At 41.0% G+C, this 24466-nt stretch overlaps 1 protein-coding gene across 7 annotated transcripts in view; it reads left to right on the top strand.

Annotated features, from left to right (window-relative positions):
- The window catches only part of st3gal3b (ST3 beta-galactoside alpha-2,3-sialyltransferase 3b), a 53787-nt gene extending 30320 nt beyond the window's left edge, over positions 1-23467 (top strand). For all 7 annotated transcript variants that reach the window (XM_063885423.1, XM_063885428.1, XM_063885425.1 and 4 more), the window contains 6 exons: positions 3314-3374; positions 3463-3558; positions 4180-4366; positions 14699-14845; positions 16371-16517; positions 20282-23467. In XM_063885423.1, coding sequence (XP_063741493.1) covers positions 3314-3374; positions 3463-3558; positions 4180-4366; positions 14699-14845; positions 16371-16517; positions 20282-20371 — 728 coding nt within the window. In that variant the 3' untranslated portion in view covers positions 20372-23467. The remainder of the gene's footprint in view (positions 1-3313; positions 3375-3462; positions 3559-4179; positions 4367-14698; positions 14846-16370; positions 16518-20281) is intronic.
- The last annotated feature ends 999 nt before the right edge of the window (positions 23468-24466 follow it).

Here is a 24466-nt window from a genome sequence, read left to right as displayed (position 1 = left end):
GGGGCCGTCATTTTGGCTAGAAGTAACGTTAGCCCTCTCATACTTTATTTTTTTGAAAAAACCCTGCTATATACAATCAATGTTTTATCCTGGAAAGGATAACCTTCTGACCTAGCTCCATCCATCCATCCATATTCTGACCTAGCTGAAATACAAAAATCATAATCTGAAGTTCATAATGCTCTTAAAGTCTCATGCCTATTGGTGAGAATATAAATAAAATGTAAAATATATGGCCCTTAGTGATATTAATTTGTTTCTGGGATGAATTCTATCTTTGGACCAGGGAACACGTACGTCTCCCAACACTCCCGCTTTAATGTTTCCACACACACTGCTTGTACTTGTTCTCTGACCTTAACACACTCCAGCACTTCAGATATCAAACCAGCACACAATGCCATGGGAACTGAAGAGATAACATTAAACTGACTTCAGTGACATGCTCTTTATCATATTTTCCAATACTTAGAAGGTACAGTGAATGTTACCTTTGTGCTCCGTGCAAGTTCTCCGCTGTCACATGCACACACGCAGACACACACACAGTTTGAGTTGCCATCAAAAGAGCACTCCCTGTGTGAGTGTTACACCTGGTTTCTGTTTTCTCCACGGATTGCCATTGCAGTGGGGTTTCCCTTTTAGCGGTACTCATGTGGAGAGAGGATACGTGTGGATCCTGAATAGAACGCCACAAAGGATTCCAAATTGGGAACATGGAGTGGCAGAGGTGGACGGGAGGTTTATTTTTACTTTTTATTTCGCCATGAGGTATCTTTGGCACGCATCAACCACATCATCAACATTAAAGCTGTTTTGATTCGGTCTCCGAGAGAAAGAAAATACCGTCAGCTCTGCAAGATGCCAGTCAGCCACTGAACAGTCAATTTGAGTAATAGGCTATATCTTACACCAACTATTATTTTAGTTTTGTTACGATTTGTAAAATGTAATCGCATGATATCCCTCTCAATTTCATCCAAAGTGAACTTTATTAAATAATAATAAATAAAAATGTATTCAGCCAAATGCTTATACAGTTAAAGCAACACAAATTACTCAATATCTTTGGAGAAAATTTGGCCACTTAAGGAAAATAGCTTTTATGCATTATTTCTCTCTAGCAGTTGTTGAGTGCAATGTTTTATTTATTTAGATTTACAATTATAGGAGTTTGATGTTTACACAACCACATTTGAGAGAGTTCTGCACTGGTTTATCTTTTTTGTAACCTGAGAGAAGAGCAGGTGCACAGGTGTACGAGTGCATTCATAAAAACAACTGGTAAATATATTAAACCATCACCACAAAAAACTACAGCTTGCTAAATTTTGGCAGGGCCCTTAGTCTCGAGTATTGAACCTAAATGTGTCTTGAATCACAATTCGCTTTAAATTATTCAGGAGATTGATGAATCCCATCTCTGGGCAATTGGGTTTTCACTGTGGACGTGTTTGTTTCCATCTGAATTTCCCATCAACTGAACTCCCAAACAACTTCACAATTAGGAAGGATGCCACATGATTCAGCCAGAAAGATGTTGAAAAGTGCTCCAAAATATTAGAACAAAGTCTTGTACAAAGTAGTGATAAAGATGGTACCTCTTTGGTCCCTACGGATATGTTTCAAGGTTGTTTATTTATCATTATCCTTGATAAACGAGTCATCATACCACAGTACAATTATATATTCTTCCCATTTCTAACCGTGGCAGTTGATGCTGAGTCTACCAACGAGCAGCTCTGACAAATATCTCTCGCTATCATCACAAAATTCTTTTCTATTGTTTAGACTATGCTCTTCCCAACAATGTGTCTGTGTTTATGTGTCACAAGATGCTTCCTACATTCCACTGTTACCACTAAAGATTTTTGCCATTTCAATAGTTCCTTGTTGGACCAAAGTCTGAACCTACAGCCATTCGTCTTCGGCTCTAACAGGAGACATACTTCGCTGAAATGTTTACCCCGGGTACTTATAACAATTAGCTTCCATGTCGTCCTCTGGAAGAGAGTCCTGCCCATTGTGATTTTTCACTTTTCACCCGCTTGGATCCAGGTGTGGTCCTCGGCGTGTGTTTATGCTGCTCGGGGTGATGCTTGATGCCAGACATCGACACCACATCCAAACAATGGGCTGTTGCTCTGCTCGCCTCCTCTGCAGGTTAATCATTAGGATCGTTAGCCCGGGTGAATGGGGCTGCAATATGTCTTACAAACTGCTCTGAGGCCCCAGTCCAAACGCTCTCAGTCTCACTCTGCCTTAACTCTCACTTTTGCTGTTTCTCTTGGCTCCCTTTGGAGACAATGTGACACAAGGATTTTTTTCCAATGTGACAAAGAGAACCGAATTGAATAGAATAGAAAGCCTGTACAAAAATATATTACGAGAAATAAAGGACTGATGATTAACTGTTATAATTAAATCCAAAAACGATCCTTCTTTGGTGCTTCCGCATAACCACAAACTTGGACCAAAGATAGTAACAACTGTAATGGATTCTGCACATTTTGGATGTTGAGATGATGAATTAAAAGCACGAGGCCTAAAAATGGTCAGGAGGGGGAGGGAAATGCATGTAATATCTAAAACGGGAAGCATGACTCGAGCAGCATGCCCCGTAGAACATGGCAGGAATGTGCGCTATGGCTAAACATCCCCGTTTCTCACCCTGCGATCACAGGGATGCTGGCCGCGCAGGGAGACGAGCTCCACATCGCCCACTTAACCAGGAGAATGTGCTTGTTTGAAAACAGCATTCCTCCCTGAGTGCTTTTATGGGAGAGTTTCTACATACACACGCATACCATCCCAACCCCTGTGTGTCTGTTTCTCCCAGGTTCACTCCCCTCAAAAAACACCACAGCTTTTCTCTGTCTATCATCCCATCAGCACTACTCCTGTGGTGCTGATTGGTCGCTCCTTATCTGTGACTGAATAAACGGAGAGAGGTGTTCTCTCCTCCAAATGTATTCAGACCACCTACAATGCTTTATTTCTAGTGGTGTGTCAAGCTCCTTGGCAAGACACTCTCCCACTTCTCTTCTTTTCAAATATTCCATTTCATTATTAAAGTCCATAAGGAGTGCTTAAGGTAACTGACCCTGAATCTGGCATTAGTTGTACAAAGTCTCCAATTCATTGCCAAGAAAGCAATTATCCACCAATGTAAAAATACACAAACTGCTGCGGAGAAAAAAAATGACCTATTCAAGTATTTATATTTGGCCCGCTCATGTAGGAACTGGAGGTGACAATTGTTATCTGAATCGTCCTCTCACCATGGTTGTTCCTTTCTTCCTTTCCCCTGTAGAGAGAGTCATAGACAGCATTCTCACTGCCACAAAAAATTACGGGCTCGGGGATCTGGACAGGTAATTTTTGCAACATCAACAAAAAAGTCCTGTTTTGTCTATCCATCACTTCTCTATGTTACTCACGTCTGACCCGGCTTCCCTGCAGCCTCAGCTGTAAAAGATGCATCATTGTGGGCAACGGGGGAATCCTGTTCAACAAGTCTCTGGGCTCCCGTATCGATGAATACGATGTCATAGTGAGGTGAGAATATATATAGATTATATATACTGTATATGTATTATTGTACATATTGTTCATTTTGATACGGTCAGTCCTGCAGCCCAAATATTTTTGCACATTTGTAAACAAAGCTACCCAGCTTTCCACTGTTTGTTACAACACTGCACATTTATTTTTATTATGTCATATTATACTGTACATTTGTTTGTTTGTATTTCTATATTTCATGTAAATATTTATTTATATTTTAATGTTCTAATAGTTATTTTTAAAGATTCTTTTACAATATTTTTGGTTCATTTTATAACAATGTATCCTCTATAACTGTATTTATGTTTGCAACATATACATCAGGGAGAATTCCTTGTATGTGTTAACCTACTTGGCAATAAACCTGTTTCTGATTTCTGATTTTATATAACAGAATGAAAAAAAAAAAAATGCTTCAACTATGAATGTTTGAGCAATTTGTCCCCTTATAAATTGTGTAAATGCTATTCAATTTACAAGGCAATACTGTACCAATGTGTGAATGAACCACAGATGATAAAAGGACAAACATCCCAGGTAGATAACTTCTGTGTCATGGGCTTTTTTAACCCAAATTCCAGTCACTAAGACATTGTTTTGTTGTGCTGGCAGGTTGAATGAAGCCCCAGTAAAAGGTTTTGGCAAAGATGTGGGGACCAAAACCACCATTAGGATTACCTATCCAGAGGGAGCAATCCAGAAGAGTGACAACTATGAAACAGACTCCCTTTTTGTTTTTTCTGCTTTCAAACCACTGGATTTCAAGTGGCTCAGACAGATGGTCTTCAAGGAGAAACTGGTAAGGATGTGTCTTTTTAAATCATTAAAAGATGAAGTGAAAATCTTGAACACATTAAACATGCACGGACACGACCAAAAAATATCTAGTAGGAGTGATTAGTCACAGCTCCTGAGTCGTTTCACGTGTGTTTCATCAGGCTGTCGTTCTCATTTAGGATTATTCCACATTAAGTCTGTATTGGACTCACTGAATTACTCTTTAGAGAATTTCTGCTTCTGAATTTTTGAGTTATGTGTTTTGTTTTAGCAGATCATATCGGTCCAACCCCAGATCACATTCTGTACATTCCTTCCTGTGGAAATGTAAGCCGTTTTTGTAAAGAATTTGAGAATCTAAACTAGATAATGCGGTGTTTTAGATGGTTTGCTTTTTGTGGAAGGGCATTTGTATGAAAGTTGTTTTTTTCTTTGGATTTTCTTCATTATCCTTTGCTGTTTTCTCATAAATTATATTGTTTCTTTCTTAACCTATTCTCACATTTTATATTCATTTACCTCAAAAATTACTCAGTCAAAATATTCTCAGTGGTTTGGCCTCTTAATCTCAAGGGTCAGACAGAATGACAGAGCTGGCTTTCCCTTATCTTTTTTAAGTACAAAAGGCAGTCGTATTAAATGGTTCCTGTGTCCTTTTTATATCCATTGTCACAAAAAACGCTCCCATAAGCACTTTCATTTGTTCTTGTTGAACAGTCTCTAGTATCACTAGTGAGGTTATTCTGTGTCCATTCTACTCCAGGACAATGGGATTATTCAGTAAAAGCTCTTTATGGAATTTAATAGAGCATTTTAATAAAATGTTTTATACATGACAGGACCATAGTAGTGTTTAATATTTTTAAAAGTTTTATTTCAAACAGTACCATTTCTAATTTATCTAAATGACATATTGCTTTCCCAGTCAATTTTAAATTAGGGCTGGGCAAGTTAACGCATTATTATTGTGTTAATACTTTAATTAATTGACGGCAACAATTACTTTATTGCGCGTTAACAGTTTTTTTTATTCATATTATTATTTTGAAAGTCTGTTGCTCACTGGTTCTGAATACAGACAAGCCATGGGTCACAGGAGGGGTGGGATGATGATCAGTATTGGCTTAGGATGGGACTCATCACGCGTCTCAACCAATGAGTGCTTTTGGGGCGGGCCTAAGACTGTTGCAGCGCTCAAAGAAAAGAACTGGCGGGGAAAGAAAAATGGAGAAAGGTACCAAACTCTTTACATGGATATTCTAAATCTCTTCCAGACGCCGGAGTTGATAGAACCAGGGTTATTTGTAACCACTGCAGTTTTTCTTATCACTGGACTTTGAGGGTAACTTGTTTTGCTATAAAAAATGTATTAATCGCTGAAAATCATGCGATTAATCATTGCCCAGCACTATTTGAAATATTACTTACATTTTGTATAAAATAACCTCAAGGTTTTTTAGTCGAAAATGACAGCACAGGTGCTTATGTTGTAGCAAATGGGCTAAACCATTTAAAAACATATTCCTAAAGGTTTATACGGGCAGAATAGCTACACTCTTTTTTACCCCATTCTTCGTGAGTGATGCTCTGTCTAATATGGCAACCCAGAATTAAAGAAAACTGCTTTTTTTAAAGAACAGCTGTGTGACTTAAGGGAGCAGCTGCCAGATGGGGATTTCCCAAGGTGACATTTGTCATAATCCTATGAGTGAGGGAACAGGGAGAAATACAATAAAGGGGAGGATACAATACTGTTATAATAGGGGATGGAAAGGGCATACCATGATGAGCTGAAACAAGAAATGGTGTGAGGCTGGATTAAAGGTTGAAAGACTGGAGGGAAGCTAGATGGAAAGGATAGTGTGGAATGGGGTAAAGGGATAATAGCTGGGGAAAAGAAAATAAGCAGTGGAAGGTAATAGTAAAGTACAATGGAGGGAAAATGGCTTGGCTGGCTGATGGCCCCTTCGGCCTTAGATAGGGCCCAGATTTTTCTGGTGTGTAAGAAGGAGAGGACAGTGGAAATGGCTGCCCGGGATAATTGATCTGGCCCCCGGCATCTGACTCAGCCCTCTTTGATCTGCGGAGGAAGGAAGAATGTTTCTCATGAGTTAAAAATCAGGGAACAAAAAAAAAAATCAGTGTTGTTTGGTCAGAGCCTCGATGATAACATAGAAGAAGAGAACTGACAGATGTGCATGGACCCAATCTGACCCAGGGATAGTTTTCCACAATAGTTGATTTACTGACATGAATATATCATTATCTACATTATTCCTGTGCAGTTTACTTCTCTTAATGTTTGTACAACATTATCATGTCATACATTCACATAGAAATATCATGCAGACAGTTTTTAGCATACGGCAATGATAAGCAGTTGCTTAAATGGTGTTTTTTGCCTCTTCTACTCTGCGTTATTGTGCCATTAGATATTCTGAAGTATAGGTGTGCGTTGTTGTATCTAGATGGTTTAGGGACTACTTTATTTTGTAATTGTAATAAATACATTTAGGACTCCACTTAATGTTGTTTTACACATCGATTCATCTGCAGGTTATTTAAATATTTATTTGTTTAGTCTAAACATTATAATAAATGAACAAGTGAAGTGGAGTGAAAAATGTCCGTTGCAGCTCCTAAAAGTCAGACGTAAATTCAGTAAAATGTTTTGTCAGTAAAATCAATAATTCATTCAATTTATTATGAAGAAAAACTGCGAAAACTGGACATTTTCTAATTTTAGGAGTTTTACAACATTTTTCTGACATTTTTGTTTTAACAAATCAAGCAATTTCATTAATTGATTAGTTAAAAACCCATTGCAAGTGTCAAGTTAATTTAATGGATCCTTTAGTCAACCTTATTTAAATCACTAAAGCACTTATGTGACCATTTAATGAAGCATCATTAAACACATCTTGACCACATTACTGTACACTTCAGGAGAATGCCAAAAAGACACAAGCACTGTTAACTTTTACTTTTAAGTAGCATAAAGTCTGACAAAAATGTTAAAATGATGATCTTTCTTAAAAACCACACGTTACCGGGGCAACGGTTTGTGTTTACTATGGAAAGTGGATTTTCAGTCTCACCACAACATGAAAGGAACTGAAGTCCTGTTGAAAGACTGTTATCCTAGCTTCATTTTGTCAGATTTACACCTAGCCCAGACTAATGCAGTGGAAACATCAACATGAAGAGGTGTTTATGTGTGCACTACATTTCTTATTTTGGTTTTAACTCACTCAAAAACTGCGACTCGTACATCATGGGTTTGCTGCACCATCTTAGTCTCTCATTCCAAAATACAGATTTTCCCCATAAAATGTTAAAGTGATGCCAGAAAACAATATTTCTGTCCATCAGAAACGGTATAATTACTTTTACGGAGCTCCGAATAAATAGGGGATGGGTGTAAAGAAACCGTAACTCATGTTAACGCCTAACTCTATGCTATATTTTCTATAAAAACCTGTGTACATGTTTTATTGTTTCCCTATTTTCTGCCTTTATTACCAGACAATAGTTATCTTAATCAATAAAAAGCAAATTAGTTCAATAAAGGGATATTTCAATCCATTAGGATATGCAGCATGCAGCAAATCTTCCTTCTCTTCACATCCATTCAGTCCATCCCAGACCGAGACATAATGTCACTCGGGACATTTGTCCTTTGGGAGCTTTTACATCTCTCGGCCCAGCCGAGGGATTTCTTTGTGAACACTCGCAGCTGCAAGGGATGCTTTTCACTTCTGTGGTTCTGAAAGTAAGTGTATGTTCTCCCTCCTCTTTCTAAAAGGTTACTGGGTGGTACACGGGTTGTTTTGAAGCCGCAAGTGACTCACCCAGCCAGTTGTGAGAGTGCTCGACTTTGCTGCGCTATTGTGCCTTTTCAAAGGCCTACAGCGTGTTCTTGGATGGCTGAACTGAATACAAATTAGCGAGGCGCTTTCCCAATCTGTTATTTACTGTTTCTGTACACTTTCAAAAAGACACACTCAAAAACTCCCATTCACTCACACGCACACGTCCAAGATTTGCAAACTTGACCTTGATCAGATCTGTGGCTTGCAGACGCAGCTGTCTCTCTGTCTCTGAACGTGTCTCACATTTTAGATGAGCTCTTTGCTACATATACAATTACAGAGCTGCAGCATCAGAAGGCATCCCACTTCCCTTATCCCTCATTACTGCAGGTAAACGTGATTACTACTCAACTTTGTCACCCAGCTTTAAAGTCGGACCCCACAGGCGCAGCCGCCTTGTTGATTGCGCAGCTAAGCGCTGTTTACAAACGCACTCAAACACGATTTCCACAATTGTCGATATTGTCTATTTTTCCTATATGTCTAGTTTTAGATTCTGCACTCATGCACAGCTGACCCGCGCGGTTCCTGCACACACAGCCGCAGTTGTTTGTATTTGTGGGGATATTTTCAAACAGAGCCAGCGAAGGATATACAGCCGGTGGTAAACACGGGGTTCCAAGGTGGAGTGCCGGTGTTCTCGCTCTGCTGTTTGTTTACAGGAGCTCTCCCTGCTAAATGATGGATGGAGACAATTTAAGGAAGAGAGTACTTCAACTTTAATAGAAAAACAGTCACGGGGGTTAGTCATAGGTTTCAAAATATTGCAGTGAAGCCAATATTTAACAAACATTGCATGTATCTTAGGAAGAAATTGAGCAAGGAATTACCAAAATAGCCAGTTGATCCATATCACTGTTATTTTGTATGTATTGACTGTTCTTTTATTTATGCCCTTTCATGTGTGTGTATGTGTATATATATATATATATGTATGTATATACATAAGTTGGGTGTATAGGAGTGTATGTATATACATATTCTATATATATATATATTGTATATTTTTACTTTTACCTTTTGTATATACCTCGGGACTGTGGGAAACAGTATTTTGAACTGTGTCCGTACACACCAATGGAAAGATTGACAATAAAGTTGACTTTGATCACTGAGAATTCCCAATTTATTTCTTTCCCTCAACAATATTCTTATGAATCAATTAGTTTTGTTAATCTCAATTCAAAGGCCACGTTTGTCATTTTTAACGACACCATTATAGACAGAGATGTGTATTCTAACTCTCTCTAAGGATGCACCGTGGGACAGAAATATCAGCTATAAGGCCCGTTTTTAAGCCCCGACATCTGTGCAGAAGCCCAAAGTAGCATGCATACATGCATTCATAAACATTTACATACTTGTAAACATGGATTTTGAACATGATCCAAGTGACTAACATAGGGTCCGGATGTCACTGATTACCGAGTGTTGTGTTTCAAAAATGAGTCACATACCTTCCCTGGCGTGATCAACACTCCTGTACTCTGTGTTCCTTTTTTAATCATGTGTTCTGATGCAATGGGTGGGTAATAGGTATTTAAGAATGATTTAAAATCCTTTTATGAACTCAGAAGAGGTCAATGGAGGGAATTTCCTAGTTTTTGGCCCTTCAAGTGAGACCATGTTGCTCCTACAAGTCTTTAGGGTCACTGTGCTGTCAAGGTTCGGCACTGTTTGTCGTTTGTCGTCATGGGAGTGTGGAGACAAGGGTTTCACACACTGGGTAACCTGCGAGAGGCCAAGAGTGGAGAAACCACCATGACTTCGATGGGTGCACAGGTCTTGGTATGTGTCAAGAAAAAACAAATTCCTGTATAACAAACTGCAAAAAAATAACCAAAGCTTTCCAGAATTCCACCTCTAGGATTTTTTAGAAACTCTTAATACCCGGCTGCTAAACCTCTCTCCTTTTTTCAAAAACATTCTTTGCGAAATGGTTCTCCTTCAGTGGAGCACTTTTGTGGTGAGATACTGCAACTTGTAAACTGAAAGGTCTAACATGTATACAGTGCTAATCACCTCCAGAACAAACCTTAATTGGGATCGTTAGCAGTTCGCCGCTGCCGTTTTTCTTTCCCAAAATTGCTCCAAGCCTACCTTCTGGGATTCAGTCTGCCTCTTTGGAGTCCTCCTCTCTACAAACACATCCTCAGACAGATGGTATGATAGCTGCCTGTCAAGGAAGGAATAGCTTCTGTGTCATTGCAGCCGTATTATGAGATTATCCTGGTGACACATAGGTTGAAACGTTGAAAATAGACATACACTGTATCTGGTGACAAGATGGTCTGGCTTTACTACTTGTGGCCAACAGAAAGCTGGGTTTTTTCGGTGTTTGTTTACACAGAAGGGCTTTAAAACCACCTGTAGTAACCGGGCAGATGTGAAGCTTTCTCCTCTCCTCTCGTATTACAATGCTCCACTTCTCTACATTTTTCACTCCCCCTTAGGGAACTATAAACTAGGCTATCTGCTTCATTCAATGCATAAAAACATTAAAGTTTTTAAAAGGTGATTTAAATTTCATTGGCCACACTGAAAACCAACCATGCTGAAAACCATAAACGCTCGTTGGGAGAACTCCAGGCTGTAAATCAAGCTGTTTCTTATTTAGGCGACTTTGTGTGCAACTGTGTATTTTCTTTTTTAAAGTTTTCTGCAACTGGAGAGGGATGCATGTCATTACGTTTATGCCCAGCCCAATTTAAGTCTTTTACCACCACAAAACCATACTTATATTTCATTGTAGTTTCCTATATGACCTCAATTGTGTTAAGATGTACAGCACAGATACATCGGGGAAGTCAAAAGGTACTTTTGCATTTTCAGGATGCTGTACATTTTTCATTTAGTATAGGTTTTTGCTGTCTCTTGTGTATCCCTGAAATAGGGCTACACTTATTCTAATTGCGTTGATAATCTCTAGATGTCGTCTTATATTTGGGGTATCATCCTAGTATTAGGGTTGTCCCTGTCTGGGTTTAAAAGCTACAATAAAGAGATGTCATTTCCTGAAACCACTAGACTCTTTTAGCTTTAATATTATTTGCCTTTCCTCACTTTTGCATTTACATTCCTGATGATTACTTAACAAAACTCTTACTGTGCAAATATTTAGTGAGAAAACAAATATTCCACCCTACAGTATTGTCTCCATCAAATAATATTGTGATATTTTTTTTGCCTCCATATCGCCCAGCCCTTTAATCCGCATCACTTTTTCCATGTGTTTGATCCCTCACTTGCTTTGGCTCACAGTAGGTCTTCTCCTCACCCTCTGACATTGTCTTGCTCTAATCCTGCGCTTTAAGCTCCTTTGGTGAGAGTTTGAATAGCTGTGATTTTCCTCCAGCTGTGAAATTACAAGACAAATACACTTAGTCTTTGGAAAGCTTCTGTTGTAAGTGACAACCCTGACAAAGAGAAACTCAGTGCTTTTATGCTAGTAGTCGACTCTTAAGTGATGCATTAACGGTTTGTATCAATAACACTTAGGAAGCAGAGCATGTCGTCATGAGAACGATAATGTCATTACTCGAGGAAATATTTAACTGGCTAAGATGTTTACTTCTTAGTGTTTGATCAAGGCTCCTTAATACTTAAACCAACAAATATGACCATTAAGTGTTAAAAGGTCAACCCCGTGTTTCAATCCACTTGTTCTTATTTCAAAATGTGCTCATTAAAAAACCTGAGGAGGAACACTTGGAGAAAAACATTTAAATAGAAAGATTTGGAAAAAATAAATCCACCTAAATATCCACTGAAGCTTGCTTTCCAAGAAGAAACTAAAAACTTCTCACTGCCAAGACAATTGTGTGACTGGAGTCTGATCAATTATTTTGTCTAGTTCCACCCTCTTCTTGGATTCTGTGTAGAAGTTTAATGGCACCTGACAGGAGTAAAACCACTGCCTTGTTAGTGATGAACTTCCTAATATTCACATAACAGTAGTGGCGGGAAATGCACATTTATTGAAAACTCTTTTTGCGCTATATTTGGATCGAAACTTGGCTAATGTCAACACAAGGGAACGTCTCCGTTTACTTTCTTCTGACTGAATGATGTCCACCTCTCGGCAGGGTATCCCCTTCCATTTCAAACAATTAACTCTCCCCCCAGTTCAAGATTGTTTTAACAGGTGCCTTATTGGAACACACAGCCTTGCGCACACACTTAAATCTAATAATCCAGACCAATTTAACCATAAAGCTGTCGCGGGAGAAGGGAAACAGCCACTTCCTCTCTGACCAAAGTCGGACGGCAGCGCCAACACCAAAGCTGCACACTTCCATTCACCTTTCGAGCTGTGTGTTTGTGTGTCAGGGCTTAGTGAGTGCGTGGTGCGAGAGCACTCTGCAACTTCCTGCCCTGTAATGGTCAAATGCCGCTGGCTCAACAGTGTTTCTCTTGACAAACTAATACACACTCGTGGAGAGGTCAGCGGTCAGTCCGCAGTGGAAGCCACATCCTGTTCACTGGAATTGCTTTGAGTACAATTTCTTCAGTGCCTTGTAGCATTTTAACGAAACATTTCCAGCATTGCTCATAAATGAATAGTCAGTTTTTACCTTTTTATACACAGTTAATGCTGCATATTCTCTATTATAGCTCACATAATGTAATTGCAGTCACTCTACGGCTCCTTTGGAGTTGTTTGAGAGTCAAACGAGGGTGGAGTGTTATTAACTTTCCCTCTTGTCCATCCTATCTGGTGGAGGTTTGTGGTGGTGACCTTTCAATGTAAGCAACTTCCCACATTCCTAAACTCAACAGTAAGCCAACCCCCTCCCTCCTTACAGGCCTGAATCCTTACATACTAATTACTCATCCATTACTCAAAACCACCTGTACTCTGCAAGTTGTCTGAATATGTTCAAAGAGATCCCCACCCTGTGACATTTGCGTCTATGCACACACCGGGTCATTGCCGTGTAAAGCGGAGGGGCGTGTGTTGTGTCGTTAGCTTCTCCCCTTCTTAGAAATAAAGGAAAAGAAATGCATCACTCTCTTTTATTCGGTGTACACAGCGGCGCACACATCCAAACAGCGCTGCTAAATAGATTCCTGGCAAACACAGGCTGTGTTGACAGGAGAGATGAGCTGCTGTTCCTGTAGCAGCTTGCCGAAGGGCACAGAGCTGGGGCCCTCGTTCAAAAAGAGCCGACACTGTTAAAGCCACAAAGCCAGCAGACTTGTTGCTACTGCCTCTGCCAACACACACAAACACACACACAAACACACACACACACACACACACACACACACACACACAAGTCGTGCATAGCTGCATCAAAGGCGGTCGGGCGGGTGTTTGACTATTTGAACAGGTGATTCCCAGTTACATCTGCTGACTGTATTGGCTTCATGCCTTTTAGGAAGTCACACTGTCAGGAGAGTCCATCATGCACTCCTAGTTGCGCGACCATTTAGCTTATCATTAAAAGGGATGTTGTTGTAAAGGATTTGTTGGAGGTTTAATCTTTTCAGCTAGACTCAGTTAAGAAATTTGAATTGGGTTTTCATTTGCTAGGGCTGTAGATCATTTCCAGTTTTTGTAAGTTAGTCTCTTTTCTGATCAGTGGCTGCTCTGGTACGACTGAGTGGAAGAAATGCATTTCCCAGTGGCTCCATCATTTTATTGAGATGGCTGACAGGTTGCTCTAGCAACTGATGATGATTGCCAAGTTGTAATTTGAACCATTTCCATTCAATTGCCATATTTAACAACGCATGTTTAATTGGGACATGGTTTTGGAGGTTTTGTACATCCCTAAAAAAACAACCACACACCACAACAGCAGATACTTAATGTAGGCCAAACAACCTAAACCTACACTCCTCTACTTATGAATGTGCATCCTGTCTGAAGGGTGCACAAGCTGTGATCCAGAGGCAATAAATTAACATAACTTGGTGTCTGGTTTCAAGTCAGGTGAAAATAACTTGATAAACATGCATAGTTATTTCATTTATTTTAATTAACGAAGCAAGACTGGGTCAAATTAGTTTGTATCTGCTGTGAAAGGTACTACACTGATACACTTTTGGAATAATTGTTTCTCCCTAAAATGGAGACAAATAATCGTAAAAACAACAGTTTGCTTTAATAATAAGGTCCAAAATATTAATCGGTCTGCGGCCCTTTCCCCTACGACTAAAGGAAGACTGTAAAGCACTCCGGGGCAGCTGCACCCCTCACCCACTGCCTCAGTAATTACCGTTGTCCTGCGAGCCCCTCACCCTGACTTCATCCATTAAAGGCCCAAAAGCCATTTCCCTAATCAGTGCTGGTAGGGGTCTGGCTCCTGGCTGGCTTCTGTGTTTTATGTCAGTGTTACAGAGGATAATCTCACTTTGATGTTGGGTTGGTAAATTGCAGTTGACTTTCCACCGTGGATTCACATTGAAAACGACTAATTCACAATGTTCTCTTTCTCCCTCCCATGTTCCTGTCCATTTCCTTGCCCATTCTTCAGAGGGGCACGGAGGGTTTCTGGAAGTCGGTGGCTCAGTATGTGCCTCGGGAGCCCACGGAGATGAGAATCCTCAATCCCTACTTCATCCAGGAGGCTGCCTTCCAGTTCATAGGCCTGCCCTTAAACAATGGCCTCATGGGCAAAGGGGTAAGACACATGCAGGCATCAGTGTAACAATATCATTTTAAACAAAACTCAACACATGACAGTGATTATGTTAAATTTTAACTATTGAACGGAGACATCTGGATGCTGGTCTGCTGTTTGTTCGTGCAGATGCCCTTTATTTTATCAGGTATGCTTATTACTCAACAGGGAAACAGTAGAACCAAAGCTATATAATTGGGATATATTTTGTCGCCATTTTTCTCAAGTTGTAAAGGATCTGCCTTCCAGTATTTAACTATAGTATGTTTGTTCTTTGGTTCCTGGAGGATGAACTTTACCTCACAATGGCAGCATTTCCTTCAGCGTTATCAAAATAAAAAGAGAACGAAAGTAAATAGAGGGGGTAATCCCAGACAATTTCTGATTGTTGACATTACTGAAATATAGAGAACCTGGTTTAGTCTGAATTGTACAATACTCCATTGTTTTTTTTAACGTTAGAAGTTGATGTATGTGCTTTGTTAATGAACAATGCTTGTCTGGACTTGAGATTGCTAACAGTTTGTTGGATAAATAAAGTTTCTTAACTAGGGACCAGAAGGGCTGCTACCAGGCTGTAGGAAAAATACAATGATTATGAAGATTTAATGCTAAAGGGGAATATTAGAGGACTAACTCAGAGAATTGGACAGACGTGACGAGTGTATCACCGTACCTTTGCCCTCTGGGGCCACCAGAACACCCTTGCATGAACTCCGCTCTGCAACATGTGTTCAACATGTGGGCATCTGGTGTGTGTGTGTGTGTGTGTGTGTGTGTGTGTGTGTGTGTATGTATGTGTGTGTGTGTCTGGGTGTTTGCAGCACTGTCTCGTACAATACAGGCTGCAGAGTTGTATCATTTGGCACATTTTTTCTCCAACACACACTCCTGTCCATCTTCTGACCACCGTAGTTTATGTTTATGTATGTGGAAATTAATGAGCAGGGCTATTTGTTATCCCAGTGTTTATGTAGAGTGTGTGTGCGAGTGTGTGTGTAAATTAATCTGTATTAGAACACGCAGTAGGAGGTTGGCCAGCTGCTGGTTCAGCTCCACCTACCCCGAGGGCTGCAAATCAGGGTAATGATTTAAATGGGGCCTCCCTCCGCTCTTTCTTCTGCACCCACTTTTTTTCTCCAACATCCACACACACACACACGGTCCCCTGTACCCCCCAGATCTGTGGCAGCCTGCGGCGGTTAGGAAGCACAGTTCAACCCTGTAGATCACTGTGTCGTAGCAGGGGTCTGCAGGGGTCGCGTCTTAAAGGTAATAGTTAATCACCAAGTGCTCAAAGTCAGTTAGCCGCAGTCGAGCAGAACAAAGACAGAGGTACACGGTAGGGGTGGAGATACACGAGAGGGGTCGGACATCTGTCTCTGTGTCAGAAACCATGATCAGTTTCAAAATGGTCCTGAAAACTATAATAGTGCACATGTTTTTGTCTTCATTAATCATATAATAAATCATATAAATGGTCCTGGCGTGTGACAGCTTGCATCTCTGTTTTATTTGACTACAGAACATTCCAACTTTGGGAACAGTTGCTATAACGATGGCGCTTCATAACTGCGACGAGGTTGCGGTGGCGGGTTTCGGCTACGACATGAACACACCTCACGCACCTCTACACTATTACGAGACCGTCAAGATGTCCGCCATTAAAGAGGTGAGCACCGCGCTTGTGTATGATGTGTTTCGGTGAGAGCCAGTGAAAACGCACAAATCTGCTGAACTCTACAAGAATGGCTCATTTGTACCTTATCACAGCAAACTGGCTGTAACATGCTCTCCATGCTAATGAGAACAATATTTTCTGGCTTCTCCCTGGCCACTGTAGAATAACTCAAGAAACAAATGACTGTAATCTTTGATGAGGCGGGACCACCACTCCTGTGGAGGAGAGGTGAAGTGGCCCACAGCCAAAATACATTCACTACAAAGCCTTCAGTGTATAGCCTGACGGTGGTATTAGTGTAAGAATTATGCATGAATTGAACTTCTCTCAGCTCTTGTATTTGCATCCAGAGTTATGACAGTTTAAATGTTTTCAGCGTGAACATTGTAGCACAATGTGTGGAGTCGCACTAATTGGATCTGTCTCCCAGGCCGAGCAGATCAGAGGGATTATTCAGATATATGAGTTTAATGGCTCTTTGTTGCTGTTAAAACTGTGGATGTGGGAGGGAAATTATCAGCAGTATGTCCTCTAGTGCTTTTTCTATAAATGATCATTCTTTTATAATTTAAAGTATGCATGTTTGGCTTGGGTTTCAATTCAGAACAAACAAACTGGGTGAACTCAAACTTAAAGAACCGTTAAACATCCTGTAAAAGCTGTACCTGGTACATTGGACTTTTTCAGTATCACGGCCAAGTTATAGTATCAACATATCAGAAGCCTTTTTGGCAAGCTTACATATTAATGAAATCTGTTATTTTAGACTTGCAGGAAATATTTGAGTGAGTGGTTAACCAATAAGATTTGTTCATTACTTACACCACAATTAAAACAATAGAAATAACTTAAAGGGGCCCTATTAGCATTTTGGGGGTTTTCCTGCATGTAAATAAGTCCAGCAGTCCAGCAGTGGCTCAGTCAGTAGGGGCTTGGACTGGGAATCGTAGGGTCGCCAGTTCAAGTCCCCAAACAGACATGAAATATGGAAAGTGGACTGCTACTTGGAGAGGTCCCAGTTCACCTCCTAGGCCCTGCTGTGGTGCCCTTGAGCTGCACAATAGCTGCCCACTGCTCCTAGTACTAGGATGGGTTAAATGCAGAGGACCATTTTGTGTGTGCTTTGCTGTGTGCATGTATGTGACTAATAAAGAGGGTTTCATCCCCCGATTCTATCTATCTAAATGGTCTGCAAACGCTAAAATCCCTGTATTCCCTCCAGAGGGAGTTCCTCTCCCACACACTCCTCCCCCCCCCTTGGCTGAAACGCCTCCATTGAAATCCTTTGTTTGCTTCTGTAACATAGTGACATCACTAGGTAACATTTGTGTTTTAATTGGCTAGCGCTCCAACACATTGTACGCTATAAGCTAAGGGGCGGGACATCTCTAAGCAGTTGACAGTCACATCAACGCCGGCCAGCTAACCAATCAGAGCAGACTGGGCTCTGGTTTCAGACTGAGGGTGAAAAGAGGAGCTGTAGCACAGGCAGTATGAGAAGAATAAAGAGCTTTTTGAACATTAAAGCATGGAGACTTGAAAATAATTATAATAAGGCCCCTTTTTTTAAATGTTGACTAAATGGAAATAATATTATTTCAAATAAAACCAGTTTATTTATACATTTAATTTGGCTGACGCTTTTATCCAAAGCGACTTACAATAAGCATTTTATAGTGCAAAAGTTTAGTTTTCATGTATAAGATGCATAAATTAAATAAATCCTGCTGGTTTTTATTTATGTCTGTGGTTGTAAATGTTTTTTAATGTCACACGGTTTTGTTCAATGCTATATGTGCATATTCTGAACTTTTTTTGTATTCTCTAACATTAGGAGTACTGAGTACATGAAACTGTACATTAGACTAAATCAGAATTTAGTAACTATCAAAATTAAACCCAACTATAAGAAAAAGGTCAAATGTGTAATTTCCCCACGCTGAAGCGACACTGCTCCTTCATCAGTTGCTGCATCAACACGCTCACTGTTAGTGCGACATTTTGAATCATACTCTAAACGTGCTTGTGACGGATCTCTCTCCTCTCCATCAGTCACGTCTTCCTCTCGGGTGTTTACACTGAAGCCCAGTGGAATCAAAAATGTCACCCGTGTGCTGACGCGTGTAAACCATGAGCTCAGTATGATGATAACCTTTGTCTAAACTCCCAGTGAACCGTTGGCATTTATTATCATCATCTTCATCAACATGGCTATCATCAGACACACATGGATAATGAATGGGAATACTTTTTTTGTTTCGAAAACTTTTAACCACCGCCACTCCCTGGGGCTGTTTGATTCTCTGGAAGCGCGTGAAACGTTCCCCGTATTGTTCCACTGCTCTGGAGATTTCCTATCTGGACGGATGCTTAAATGCTCCACGGAAAGTGTGTCATTATACGAGGAACACAGACATTGGTGATGAAAAGCCACATAAATCACCTTAGACAGTGCAATGCTACTGAGGTCATCCCTTGTGGAGTATGAGGCATTTACCTCCATTATAGTAAGTCAGAGTTGATTTCACTTATTGACAAAATAAAAACTGCAATGATCAATGTAGTTCATATTAACCAATGTAATAACTTGCCAACAATAACGATTACCTTTCCTAACTAGCTAGGTTAATTAACATGCTTGTTAATTATTTGTACAGTTGTTTTTTCTGGGAGTTAAACAACAGTTGCCAAATATACTTTGTTGTAACTTAAAGTGGCCCTTTTATGCACATTTTCAAGTTTCATAATTGTATGTTGTGCCTTACTGTGACATGTTTCCATGCTTTAATGTTCAAAAAGCTCTTTATTCTTCTCATACTGCCTGCGCTGCAGAACCTCTTTTCACCCTCTGTCTGAAACCAGAGCCCAGTCTGCTCTGATTGGTTAGTTAGCCGGCTCTGTTGTGATTAGTCAACCGCTTAGAGATCTCCCGCCCCTTAGCCTATAATGTATTAGGTATTAGTAGGAACAAACTACAGGAAAAGGGACAATCCCAAAAAGTATATGACCCCTTTAAACGTTTGATGTCTGTAAATAGTAATTATATTTCGGTTTTGTATAAACAGCTTGTTCCTGACGTTCAGACTCATCTAAAGTTCAATAGCATTTCTTTCTGCTACAGCACAAGGATCTGCTTTGTCACTTCCAAATTGGAGAGATTAATATTTAGGATTTTCACAGTGTCTCCTGTGTGTGGTCACCAGTCCAATGATATTTTTCCTGTATCTTATGTGGATCATTTCCAATAAAACTGTAGCTTATTGTTCCTTTTAGTCCTGCTGTGACCCGTCACGCAGTGGTAGGAGGTCCGACCCAGACAGGCTTAGTAGGAGAGGACAGACCCGAGGCAGCTGCAGGGCCCAACCATGAAGCGCTCCACTTTTCTTTTCTTCTTCCTATTCCCTCCTGGATGTTTCTTCCTCCACCTTTGCGTTCTTCATTTGATCTCTGGCTGTTCTCTGCATCCCAAAGCACCGCACAGGAACCACCGGCTCTGATTACATGTCGGCCCACCGGACTGGATCCTCATAGCACAGCAGGGAGGAAAGCTGACCCAGTGTGGCCTTGCTCATATATATGCACATATGAACACCCACACGTATAGATGCTGGGAATAGGAAAATCCAATTCTAACCTACAGATTTCAGTGCACATAGCCTTTGGAATAGATGCTCCTGAACGTTGTACTCTAACATGGATCACAGGTTATTCTCTGTATCACTACTGATTTGTTTTTTCCTCTGTTTCTCCTGCAGTCTTGGACACACAACATATCCAAGGAGAAGGAGTTCCTGCGCAAGCTGGTGAAGGCCAACATCATCACAGACATGACCAACGGTATCTGAGTTTACAGTCTCCTTCTGCCTTCCCCAAAGGACTACGAAACAGGAAACGTAGAAATGGATCCACTCTGGGAGAAAGAACCCTTTAGAATCCGGGTGGCCTGTCTTTTTCATATCAAAGGAGATTATTTAACAAAAATAACAGAAAATACAGATACAGGAGGGTTTCTGTGGAGAGATGTGCCTTCTGAACCAAAGACTCCTGCTGATTGAAGCAGGGAGCAGGGGGGTGGGGTTGGACACGGAGGACTGGTTCTGCCTGGTTCCTGTCTTTATCGAAGGACAGTGGCGGCAAGGCTCTGTGGCCCCGCTCTCTAAACGCTTACCACTTCACCCCCTGAAGTATCACATGAATGAATAATAAAGTGTGTTTGACATGTCGGGATCTAGCTCTCTGGCTGCCTTGCTGAAGGGACAGAAAAGAAAGAGGAGAGCGTTGCGGGGGGGGGGGGGGGGGCTCCATTATTAGCAGTGCCAAACGTACCTCGTTCAGGGGAGAGGCCGTCCTCCTCCTTTTTGCTGCCTGAATGTATTCACTTTCCTCAGTGTAAATATCAAAGATTTTTACTGTGCTTTTTAACAAGCTGGGGCAGCAACCCCCCCCCCCCCCCAAAATCCCCACCCGCCATTCATTCATAAACTTTTGTACTGCCTGTCTAGGGTCCAAAATGAATTCTTGCTAAACCAGTTGACACTAGATAAATCAGCGGGGGGGTCACCTGCCACACAGCCTGGTGTCACTCGTTAAATGTCGGGTGTGTGTGAGTTTCTCTGTGAAGTCTTTGTAAGGGAATAATATCAGAGGCTCTATAAAGGTGTTCTTTCTGCACAGCTACACAGAGGCTGCTTACATCAGACCCCCAAACATATGAGGCGGCTGTATAAGATTATTTACACAGGGAACATGTATATGAACTCGATCATTTTTATTCTGGGATTTTTAATTAAGAAAGATGAGTCCACAAGTTAAATTCGGACATCTTCCTCTCTTTGTAAATCTCTCTTCCTCTCGCCTCGGCCACGTCACGATACTGTCTTCATCGCTTCATCAGCTGCAGAGCCTCCGGGCCGCAGACGCACAGGAGCGTGTCCCGCCCTGGTCAAGGAGAACACGTCCTGTATGTCGGATCCCTCCTCCATCCCCCTTCCTCCCATTGCTGCACATTTTCGTGTTCTTCTGTTAGTGGTGAAATCTCGGATAGTAGAATGTAAATATATATATTTTTGATTTTAGGTCAATAGTTATTATTTATTTTGTATTGTTGCTCAATCTCAACGTTTTTTTCGGTCACAGGCAGGCCTGCTTTCTGTTGTTTTTGTTCAAAGGAAAGTACTTTTCCTCTCACCACCGTGTTTCCGCAGAGACAGTATCATCTTTTTAAGTTTGTGGCAGAAGCAGTGTTGTGATCTAGCCAAATGGATTCAATAATAAATGTTCGACAGCCAGCCTTTACGACCGTGCTTAGAAACGTGCTATAAATCAAGTGGTATCTGGGTTGGTAATTGCCACGCTCAATCGCCAATGAGCATGATAGATGTGCTGAAGGTACCACACTCATTTTAGTATTCCAACACTTCACAGACACAGAAAATGTTCAGTATTACACAATCAAACCCTTTGCCTCTCCTTCTGCTTCCGCCTCCTCATGCAAAAGATGCGAGAATGTCAAAAAGTCAAATCTGTTTTCCTTTTTGTCATTTTATCAAGTCAATGCTGTAATCATTTTTATATCGTGATGGTGCATTGCAGGGTTTAGTTTAAACGTTGTTTGTCGAATGAAATTGAAATGAAGATTCCTTCTTCTTTTGAAAGTGCATATTTACACAAAGACTCTCTTCCATTCCTGTCGATCTGCTGCAGTTGTGTCTGTTTCATTGCTTCCTGTTCTCCATTTACTTTGTTGCAGCAGCGGATCCTCCCTGGTCCCTGTTGAGAGCAAAGGCACAGGGGAACAGCTGACCATTGCACTATCACGAGGCGCTCTCAGTGCCTTACACCTCATCCCCTGGAAACTGTAGCGAGGAGTGCACCAGTAAGATCAGCTCCGGGTCAGGACAGGTCCCTCTTCACTTCTGTGATTTGGGTCCAGTCCATTTCATATCCGTGCTGTATATACATTATATGCAGTGTGGGAAGACCTGAAGCTCTGTACTTGTTGTTTTGTGTGTTTTAGCCCAAGTAAATAGTCCAGTTTATTTGTGATTAAGGCAGCTAAACAAGTGTATTACTAAACGTGGTTCCTCCATGGTTCCGTTTCAATACTTTGATTTTAGGCAGCTTACATTATAGGGACACTACACCATTTTATCAGCCTGTAGGAACCTGTATAATGTCTGTAATATCTTTGTAAAGTCTGAGGAAATGTAGCTCTTTTGTTTTTTTCAATACTGGGGATTTAAAGTCCGGATACTTATCTCTCTGCTGCTACGATTTTGATTCAATTTCTTTTTTCAATCAGTCTCTTGTGAGACGCCCTTTTTTATGTCAGTGTTAAGCCAAATCACCGGAGAACCTCTTGAATTCTTGAACGTGAAAACAGCCTTCAATAAAAATTTGAAGCTGGTCTCTGCTGACTGCCCGAGGACCATATCACTATAATGTGACTTGACAAAGAAGAAAGGAGACTGTCATAGAATATGTCAAGCAAACAGGTTCGATTTATAGTGTTCTGAAATAATTTGAAAAAAGTGGCTCCTTTGAAATCCATCTGAAATATCATCGTGTTTTTTGGGGGAAAAAGGTCATTAATAAAGTATGTGTAGTCAGTGGGCTAAAACACACCAAACCACCAGTACGGTCCTGAAAGCTCTGAGACTAAGCAGACCCTCAGTTGGAGTTTCTTCTTCGTTTTTTTTTTCTTCTTCTAAGGTTATGAATTTTTACGCATGCTGGAGGAGTTCAAATAAGTTGGACCCAAATCGCCTCATCTTCATAACCTGTTCATGTTAAAGCAGAATGTATTTGCTTTGATCATCGTTCATATTTAAAAAGCTTTTCTGTTTTTCATTCCACCATGATCAGAAGGAAGTCAAAGTGTTACCTTTTTATATACAGTTATAAATGGCTTTCTGCAACTCAATAAATACATTTGTAATGGATATTTGCCTGTGCATGTTTGCATCTTTTGATCAGTGTTTTTGTATATGTCTTTGTATGTACATATTTCTGTACGCTGTGAATTTTCAGTATATATAGTAAATATTTTTGATGTATTTAGTCTCTGTTTTATATCAACAGACATTTCACTCTTGCTTTTTTCTCCACAGAATTCTTTTCAAAGCACAGCGTGACCATAGGTACCATGTATAGTTGGCGGGGCCGTGAGTTATGCGGCATACATCAGGCGTTATTCTGTCTGTGTGTGTCACTTAGTGTCTTTCAGAGGTTACAAACGGCAGGAAGTGCACAGTAAAGATGGAGGAGCGCGACGGAGGGGATTTCCTCTCTTGCTCTGTATCTCCTACCTGCAGAGCCAGAGGAAATCATTTTTCAGTCCTCCATCAGCCGGGCTTCCTCCCTAATGTACTCTCCTTTTTTCTCTGGTGTTTATATCTGTCCCTGTCTGACTCTCTTCACTCCTCTTCACTCATTCTTTCCATTCTGCTGTCTGTTCCCATCCCGGTGCCGTGTGTTTCTTTCGCTTCACCTGCTACACTCTTGAGGCAGATCTGGTTTCATTGCTGTAGCCACGAGGGACCCATTGGATACACACACACACACACACACACAGTTAACACACACACAGTTAACACACACACAGTTAACACACAGGCCATGAATCTCTCACTCACTTTCACACACCACAACTTCACCATACACCCGAGGAGCTTTACAGGAAAGGAGTGAGAGCTGGCTGTCCAGCTGTGGCTGCTGTAAGTCAGTTTTTGGTGTGAGGTGCAAGGGGGGACAAGACGCCGAGGGCCCTTAAAGCGCCGCTAGACCGTCCCATCCTGCTGTTAATGGGGTGCCAGAAACTCTCAGCCCCCACAAGTCACGCCTTGCCGCTTGCCAAAAGCACCCCGCTCTGGCTACTCTGACTCGACAGATTTCCTGCCCTCCGCAGGGCAGGATCGAATGCTCGCTGCAGGAGGATATTT

Source organism: Eleginops maclovinus, chromosome 6 (assembly GCF_036324505.1).
Source record: "Eleginops maclovinus isolate JMC-PN-2008 ecotype Puerto Natales chromosome 6, JC_Emac_rtc_rv5, whole genome shotgun sequence".
In the NCBI taxonomy this organism is placed as follows: domain Eukaryota; kingdom Metazoa; phylum Chordata; class Actinopteri; order Perciformes; family Eleginopidae; genus Eleginops; species Eleginops maclovinus.
Note: the sequence above shows the minus strand (reverse complement) of the source record. Positions and strands in the feature narration are given on the sequence as shown.